The sequence below is a fragment of the Macrobrachium nipponense genome, chromosome 24, assembly GCF_015104395.2.
Source record: "Macrobrachium nipponense isolate FS-2020 chromosome 24, ASM1510439v2, whole genome shotgun sequence".
Classification (NCBI taxonomy): domain Eukaryota; kingdom Metazoa; phylum Arthropoda; class Malacostraca; order Decapoda; family Palaemonidae; genus Macrobrachium; species Macrobrachium nipponense.
In genome coordinates, this window is record NC_061091.1 from 18,900,590 (window position 1) to 18,910,589 (window position 10,000).

Below are 10,000 nucleotides of genomic sequence, written 5' to 3' on the forward strand. Positions count from 1 at the left end.
TTCATTTCTCCTCGTGGAATTATTGTGGGAATGTAACAATGAGAATAATGTTAACCCGTATCATGCAAAAACGCTACAGACGGTGCCTGTACTGTTAATATTTCTCTCTCTCTCTCTCTCTCTCTATCTCTCCTCTCTGCTCTCTCTCTCCTCTCTCCTCATATATATATAATATATATATATAGTATTGGTATATATATATACTATATATACATGTTTTGTTTTTATTGCTATATATATATATATATATATATATATATATATTATATATATAAATGGTCATTGTACTTCAGTGGTCTTGCATTAAATTTCCTATATTTGTAATATTTGTTTAGCGAAATGAGAAAAATAAATTAAGAGAATTACAAAAAAAAAAATAATGGATTCATTCGAATAATTGCCAAAAAAAAGATAAAAAAGTCAAATATCCTTGAGTTGATTATTAATGATCAATGTACTGTTGGGAGCCGTGAAACGGAAACTTTTATTTTAGAACCTCGTTAATTTGAATTAATGAACGAACTTTTAATCTGATTTTTCTTTTTCAATATAATTCTGTGTCAGTGCTTCTCTGCCTATCTTTCTACGTATATTAAAGTCTGCTATATAATTATGATGGATGATTTAAACTGGCCACAGCTATCTCGCTATATATTGGTCTATATACAAGTCAAATATATTATCATTGTTTATTTGCTTTTGTTTGGGAAGTTTGTAGCGCAGAAATGATTCCCTTTTGTCTGCTGCTATTATTGTAATGCCTTTGGTTATTTCACGAACAAGGTCGTTCTTGTCCGTGGAAATTGTTATTGTCTTTGGTGAATGAAACACAATAACATTTCTCCGAGTAGAATTGGGCCGCGTCAGGTCGAGAGACAAAGCAGAATCATTTTAAAAGTCAAAGTCAGTGTGACCAGGGAGCATAATTCGATTGTGCTATTGGTCGGGAAAGTATTTACACAGAAGACAGGACTACTATTATCTTTTGTTGACATTATAAATGGAGACTTAAACAAAGTTTAATGAATCCTTAAGGAAATGTCTTTTGTTGACAACGATTACAAAAATAAACAAAGTTTAATAGTTCTATAAGGATTTTTATTTTTTTGACAATTCGAATGGAAAGACAGAATTAAATCATTCTGTGAGGAATATCTTTTTTTTTTTTTTTGACAATATAAATGGAGACATAAAAAAGATAATTGAATCTTGAATAAAATATCATTTTTTGCTGATAATTGGAATGGAAAGATAAAGAAAATTGAATGATTCTTTGACGTCTTCAATAAACTAAAGTCACCCGGAAGGTATGGAGCTGAGTGTCGGAAGTAACGTAGGAGTCCAACCAAGACAAATGACTCTCTCTCTCTCTCTCTCTCTCTCTCTCTCTCTCTCTCTCTCTCTCTCTCTCTCTCTCTCTCTAATCAAGACAAAGGAGAGCCCTCATCCCTGGCCAGGGAAGCTCTTCAAATCCTGAGAGAGAAAGAGAGCTTTTGCTATTTGCTATATTTGTCATCCTCCTCTTTCGTTCTTCCGGTTTATCGTCGTGCGTCATGATTCCTGTTGTCGTTTCTTTATTTCTTCTCCGTTCCTTTGTTTCTTTTCATTTTGAAGCTATCGTCGAGTATTTGTTTATCATATATTATGTAAATACGAGTATCACAATGTATTCATTACGAAAATATGCTTGTAAATTAGCCTCATGGATTTCTTACCCGTACTGAATAGTGAAGCCTAGAATACCGACTTCTGTTTTTATGTTTAATTATTAATATTGTCTATTTTTAAGTGAGCACCAATGCATGATTACACCCAACAGATAATAACAATAGCCTCAAGGATTTCTTATCGGTGCTGAATATTGAAGCCTAGAATACCCACCTTCTATTTTTATTCTTAATTATTACTAATGTCTGTATTTTGAAGTGAGCAACAATGCATGTCTACGCTTCATCAATAATAAAAAACGCCTTCCATTTCTATTTCAGGTTCCGTCCTGAAGCCAACTTGAACTGGGGTTATGGCAGCGCTGGTAACCAGCTACCAATGTCAGAGGTAAGAAAAAAAAAGAATAAGTAGGAAAAGAATATTCAATTGCCGCAATCTTCTTCTTCTTCTTCTTCTTCTTCTTCTTCTTCTTCTTCATCCAGCTATTTCTGGTGTCACGTTGAACTCGCCTTTCATCGCGTGACTCTCTTGCATAATTTCCGTACAAGTAGAGACTTATTTCTGTAATAAGTTTGTTTAACCTCCCCCACCCCCCCTCTCTCTCTCTCTCTCTCTCTCTCTCTCTCTCTCTCTCTCTCTCTCAGGCGGTCTTGGTAGGATGTAGCAGAATTAAGGTAATTCTTTTTTTCAGACTGTCCCTTCCAAAAAATTAATTAGGTTCTTTTATACTTCCTAACATACTGTTGCAATTTCCTATGCAATTTCATTACGCACAAATTTCACGCCTTTTTTCGTCTGATTGTTTAAGGCAACAATGAGACACTGACTTAATCATTTTTTCAAAAACATCCATCTAAAGCTTTTGCAGTTAATGTATTGAGTAAACATTCCCCCTCTGGGAGTTTCCGTAAAACAGATGGAACTTCCACGTAGCCCTACTGTGCTAGCTCGTATTAATATACAAATTCACATTATTAAAGGTACATTTCATACCTCTCTCGTAATATATGTACTACGTGTAATATGGTTCATACCCTCAGGAGCTACCTAAGGTAAATCAGCATATATATATATATATATATATATATATATATATATATATATATATATGTATATGTATGATATACACATGTATATATATATATGTATATGATATATATATACATATATATATATATATATATATATATATATATATATATATGTATATATATATATATGTATATGTATATATATATATATATATATATGTATATGTATATATATATCATATATATGTATATATATATATATATATATATATATATATATATATATATATATATATTATATATATATATATGCTGTTATACCTAGGTAGCTCCTGAGGGTATGAACCATATTACACGTAGTACACATATCACGAGAAAAAGTTGGAGTATGAAACGTACATTCAATAAGGTGAAACTATATATATATATATATATATATATATATATATATATATATATATATATTAAATACGAGATAGTACAGTATGCTACGTGGAAGTTCCATAGTTGTACGGAAACTCCCAGGGCGAATATTTACTCAATACATTGACTGCAAAAGTATTGGAAGTCAGCGCAAGTCAACTTTTAGCGAAAACTTTAGATGAACGTTTTTTGATAAAAATGTTTTTTTAGAGAAAAAATGATTAGGTCAGTGTCTTAATTGTTGCCTTAAACAATCAGACATAAAAAGGCGTAAAAATTGTGTACTATAATGAAATTGCGTAAGAAATTGGTAACAGTATGTTAGGATGTATAAAAGAACTTAATTCAGTGTAAGACGTTTTGGGGGAAATGTATTACGAAATATATATTATATATATATATTTATATATATATATATATATATATATGTATATATATATATATATATTTATATATATAGATGTTCTCGTAATCACTTTCTATATCATCTGCCCTCAACTACCCATCCTCCAGTTTATTAATTTAAATGTCAAAATTCATCTTTCCCCGAGTCTTTGTCCCGCTGGAATGTTATTCATTCCTTCACGTGTGAGCAGCTTGCCGTAAACTCAGGGAAATTCACTGAATTGTTCATTCATTTACCAGAGTGCCGACTGAACCCGCACACTACTTAGCGTTCGCCAGTATGTGGTTATATTGAAACAAATGGCGGCTCGCAAGGCGTGGAAGGGGAGCTAATTAAGAGCAAGGGGGACTCTGCGCCCCCTTTCATCCAAGAGCTTCTGGGATCCCTTTGTTTTACGAAGGAGAAATTGTTCCTTCTCTACGTTCTGACATTTTTTTTCTTTTTTGGTTGGGTGGGTGAATATTTCAGGATTATTATTATTATTATTAATTTTTGTGGTTTTGGAATGTACTAGCTTAACGTTGGAATAATTGGCACCTCATAATGTATCTATGTAAACTAATTAAATAATAATTATATATCCTTTATTTCGCACGAAATCCGCTAGCGTCAATTTCATACATAGAGCTAAGATACAAAAATATTAAAAGACAACTAGAAATAGATGCAGTTACAGGTGTGCAATATTTGGCATACGCTGAATCCCTCCAAATGCCAAAAAATAAATTATTAGCGGTCATTGTCGCGTATGTATGTATATGTATATGATGTTACGTTATCTAAGCACTCTTGAATTTGTGTCATACATAGAATTATTTTCTTTGACTTGGATAAGACGAGATTGCCAGTCGCATGTATGTATGTGTGTTTATGTGTGTATATATATTTATGTATGGATTCGCGTAATTTTGTCACGTTTATACATTTTCCTTTGGGTAGGATAGGAGAATACTGCCAGTCAAGAAAAATAGAAAAAACCTGTTTGTAAGTGAAGTTGTGCATTGATGAAAAAATCAATAAAAAAAATCAGTAATAACAGTGGTTCGTTACTTGTTTTAATGGTAAAACGCTCTGTAGTCACATCAAGAGAAATCGTTGATACCTTTCAGGATGGCGTGTATAATCGCTGTCATATTTCATTTCCTTTATAGCCAACTACTCCATAATGATTACATATCGTTATAGCTAGTAATTACCTCATCGTTTGGCAGTAATTACTCTCCTTGTGCTTGTATTTATATTGAAGCAGCTTTCATTCATACTGCTACATCTGCTGTGGAGTTTTAGGACGAGTGAATGTACTGTGTCCTTGAGCCAAGTAATTTAGGTCATAGGAAGAGGTAGCAGCAAAGTGCTTACAAACACACGAGTTACCGGAACTCACATTAATTAGGATGGGAGAGTGGCACATGAATTTGACCCAAGGCCATTTTGGTAAGGTCACAGGCGCTGGTTGGCTGTAATTCTAGTTCGAGTGGAATATTTATTGTGAAAGAATGCGGCAACTCTTACTGTACAGGAAAACTGCTTTGATGATGGCAATTGTCGCGTCCCTGAACCGTTGACCCTTGAATGCCGTCAAGGTCACACCGGTAGGAAGGTTTCGTAGGGCAAGAGAGTGTGTCATGAACTTGAAAAATAGTCATTTAGATAAGGTCACGGTCCCATAAAGAGGCTGTGTAAAATTCCTCTCCCAGGTTCTTCTCAAGAATGCCTCTGACACAAACATTACGTAGGAACGGAGGATTTGACCTGACTTTGACCCAGGTTCATGTGCATAAAGTCAAGATCACAGAAAGTTTGAGCAAGAAATTCTTTTCCAATTTATTGAATGATGTAAGCACATTACACTTTCAAAGTACTGCGATTTTATCTCACAAAAATTATTTTGTCTTTTGTAATTTTCCTTCGGTAAAATATCTTGCCTCATTGCAGTTTTCATTGCAATTGTACGAGTTTTGTTGCACAATGGCAGCTTAGCAACAAAGGGGCCATGTTAGTATTTCTGTTAATTTTTATTGCATTTATGTAATGGAAGAGGGACCCTTAACATCTATTAATTCATTCAATAATTTAGTGATATTGCATTGCAATGTGCATTGCTACGTTATACTGACATATACATTGGGAAAGTTAATCCACAGCTTTCTGCTGTATATATTTAAAAAAAAAACACACAATCAAACAGTGGATTTACTTTCCCATTATGTCGACTCATGTGATTATGAGTTTTCTTTGACATATACACTTCCATGACATACTTTACCACTGTCAGATATTAAAACCATCTTTGTGAGTCTTTTCAGAATAATTTAATCAAACCTTGGTGCTGGTCTCCAAGTAGTGTCCCTTCAACTAGTCTTAAAAGGTCGAAAAACTACAAACTACTTTCTCTTTATGAGAAATAGCTTCCAGGGCTCACTTTAATTTTCCAAGTAATCAGTCTGATGATGTTAGTAGAGAAAGACAAACATGACGTAAGTTAATTATAAAGCAATATAGACGAAGGGGGGGTGGGGGGAAGTTAAGTATATCTTAGTTTTACCAGACCACTGAACTGATGAACAGCTCTCCTAGGGCTGGCCCGAAGGATTAGATATTTGTACGTGGCTAGGAACCAATTGGTCACCTAGCAACGGGACCTACAACTTATTGTGGGATCCGAACCGCATTCTATCGAGAAATTTGTCTTTCACTAGAAATAAATTCCTCTGATTCCGCGTTAGCCCAGCCGAGAATCGAACTTCAGATTGATAGCTGATTGCGAAAACCACTCGTCCAACGAGGAACTGTGAGGAAGGGGGAAGTAAATGTATTTGAATAGGTTTATAAAAATGAGAGAGAGAGAGAGAGAGAGAGAGAGAGGAGAGGAGAGAGAGAAGAGAGAGAGAGAGAGAGAGAGAGAGAGAGAGAGAGAGGGATCTGTTCTATGGATGTTTACTTTACACAAGAGAGAGAGAGAAAAAAAATAAAGTAAGGGCAATCTATTCTGTGGATGTTTACTTGAAGAGAGAGAGAGAGAGAGAGAGAGAGAGAGAGAGAGAGAGAGAGAGAGAGAGAGAGAGAAGCAAACTGCTCTTCAGATGTTTACTTTATTATTTCATTTACCTGTCAGGCTTATTCCATAGAAATGTTTACCCATTTTGAATAACAATGATAAAATTGTACACTTGTACAAAGACAACAATGATATGTTTGAATTGTATATGGACCAATATATAGAGAGATTCCTGGGGACAGTTTAAGTCATCCATCTTAATAATTATACAGCAGAGTTTAATATAGAAAGATAGACGGTCCTTTCAATAGGCAGAGAAGCACTGGCACAGAATTAGATTGAAAAAGAAAAATCAGATTAAAAGTTCGTCCATTAATTCAAATTAATGAGGTTCCCAAATCTTGGAAGTTATTATGGGTTCCTCAAGTCAATTTAATCCCGACGAAGCCCTACAGAGACTCCATACATTTTCGAGACTTCATTATTGGTTGGGACGAATAACTGCGGTGACAGAGATTCACCCAGATAGGAAAAAGATATTGGACATTCACTGTCAAAGGAAACCTCAATTTCAAAAGATTATTTTAGTGTTTCATACCATATACCAATCGTAACAGAATGGACGGAGTTTGACAGAGACAATTAACAATTTCCCATATGGTGTCATTTCTAACTCTACTCTGCCAACTGATTTTTATTCACAAAATCTTTATCTTTAGACATACTTTAAAAGCTGTACCATAATTCATTCCCGAGTAGTATTCTCCTTATATTTTGACCATTTACACATTTTTATTTAATTGATGTATTTGTTTTCTTTGTTTTTTTGTTTTCTGATAACTGATCTCTTCTTTCTTTATTTCCTGTTACCTTCTGTTACTTCTTCAGATGAACCCCATATTCTTTGGAAGATTGAATTTCAAGTCAGTTGCCCTTTGGGCTTGTTCCATATGAATAGGGCTCATCTTCTGACTAATAATAATAATAATAATAGTGTACATACCTTATTCAACCTTCTTATTGCTTTATTCGCCTATTTTAGTCTTTGACTAAACTCCAAGTCAAGGGAGCTTTTTTTAGTTATAATTGCTCATGCATATTTGATAGATTCAACATCATTAATCCTCTCTTCATCAATATTTAATCAACAATTTGTGCTGACTCTGTCCTCATTACTTCGGTTTTCCTTTGGGGTATTTTGTCTTCCGCCTCTTTAGCTATATGATGCATCCTATGAGGCGGCCTTTGTCAATCTTGTGGTGTGTTTTATCCAATTAAAACAGCACTGGCTGCATATTCCGTGCTTGTCAGATTTCCCATTTCACTCGAGTGACAACCATCTTTTTATTATCAAATCGGTGAGAAGGACAAACAACAGGGGTGAAATAACATCCCCTTGTAGCACTCCACTATTCATTGAAAATTTCGTTTACAAGAGCCCCATCAACATTACCCTCCCATCTACCGAGTTCGTATTCAAAAGGAAATGGCCCTTCGTAATATTGGTCTGTGGGCGGTGTCAAGTGCTCTCTCGTAATCACCAAAAGTCACGAGAAGATTATGTGTAAAATTTCGTACACTGTTGCACCCGATGTGAAACTCCTTCTCTTTCTAAAACCAGCTTCTTCTCTCAAGATTTGTATAGTTACCACATTTACTTAGGTGCCCTTTTTATAACTTTCTGTTCCCAATCATCAGGCTTTCTATTCTTGTTCCATATTCTGAGATATATAGATAGACAGATAGATAGATATGTACATATATATGTATATAGTTGTGTGTATATGTTCATGTATACACAGATGTCTATTATGTAGGAACTAGTTTGTTTATATAATAAGAACCTCGTGTTTCATCACTCACTGCGTGGTACTCTACACCCAATTAACTGTAATTATAAGACACGATTTGAGGTATCTAATTAGTGTACGGTCTATGCATGAATAAGCGAAGGGCAGTAATAATTACCCTGTTAATTTAGGAGGTATTATGAATTATAGAAATCTCTCTCTCTCTCTCTCTCTCTCTCTCTCTCTCTCTCTCTCTCTCTCTCTCTCTCTCTCTCCTCGAAAAAATCTGATGGGGAACGGTTGTCAGTCTCTCTCGTTGAGGAACTTTTATGAATTCTCTCTCTCTCTCTCTCTCTCTCTCTCTGAAAAATACTTCTTCTTGAGGAAACTAGTTTGTGTCTCCCTCTCTCTCTCTCTCTCTTCTCATCTCTCTCTCTCTCTCTCTCTCTCTCTCTCTCTCTCGTCCACACACACGCACCAAGCACTTTTAAAATTATATATTTTCCAGGTGTAATAACATCTATGATTACAGTTTGTACTGCTGCCTGCCTGCCACTTACCTGTAATTAAGGTTCTTTGTTATCTCTCTCGTTTGTAACATTCGCATTTCTCAAGAGCCTTGGGCCAGGCCAGTCGTTAACGACTGATTCTACGCTTCAAGAATTATTATTATTAATTATTTTTTCTATCATAGTCATCCAATTCGACTAGGTGGTCTTTATAGCGTGCGGTTCTGGGTTGCATCCTGCCTCCTTCGGAGTCAATCACTTTTCTTACCATGTGCGCTGTTTCCAGGAGCACACTCTTCTGCATGAGTCCTGGAGCTACTTCGGCATCTAGTTTTTCCAGGTTCCTTTTCAGGGATCTTGGGATCGTGCCTAGTGTTCCTGTGATTGTGGGTACAATTTCCACCGGCATAGCCCATATCCTTATTTCTATTTTCAGGTTTTGATACTTATCCATTTTTTCTCTTTCATTCTCGTCTACTCTGTTGTCCCATGGTATTGCGACACCAATGAGTGATATTTTCTCCTGGTCTATTGGCTCGAGTCACCCTATCTGTTCTGATGCCATAGTCCCAGAGGATCTTTGCCTGATGATGATGGTGATGATTATTATTATTATTGTATAAAGATTTTCGATTTTGTTTTTGTATTTGTACTTGTAAACTGAAACTTTTATTTTATTATTATTATTATTATTATTATTATTATTATTATTATGATTATTATTATTATTATATTATTATTAATTATTTAATTATTATTATTATTATTGTACGTTTCGTTTTTGTTTTATTTGTGTTTTGTAAACTAAAACTATTAATAATGTTGTTTTATATAGTAAGATAATTGTTGCTACTATTTTTATGACTATTATTATTTTTATTATTACGTATTTAGTTTTTGCTATATTATTTTTGTTTTTTCACAAAGTATTTATATTGTTTTTATGGTAAAATAAATACCACCACCACCGGCATTTTTTAACTGCTTGGAATCACAACGGTAGGCAATGTTCCTGCGGGATTATAGAGATAATGAGTTCCTATTAATCATAGCAAGCTGGCCATTCAATATCAACTCAACACCTCCCGTGGTGCACTGTAGGCATTACTTAAGGATCTTTGCCCCTAGCTGCAAGCCCTTTCATTCCTTTTACTGTACCTCCGTTCATATTCTCT

The 10,000-nt window shown here is 34.6% G+C and overlaps 1 protein-coding gene across 4 annotated transcripts in view; it reads left to right on the forward strand.

Annotated features, from left to right (window-relative positions):
• LOC135205496 (ITG-like peptide) overlaps window positions 1-10,000 on the forward strand; it is a 99,451-nt gene that overhangs the window by 67,556 nt on the left and 21,895 nt on the right. For all 4 annotated transcript variants that reach the window (XR_010312545.1, XR_010312544.1, XM_064236218.1 and 1 more), the window contains exon 3: window positions 1,989-2,055. Coding sequence is in view for 2 of the 4 variants with exons in the window: in XM_064236218.1 (XP_064092288.1) it covers window positions 1,989-2,055 (67 nt within the window). In the remaining 2 variants the exon portion in view is untranslated. The remainder of the gene's footprint in view (window positions 1-1,988; window positions 2,056-10,000) is intronic.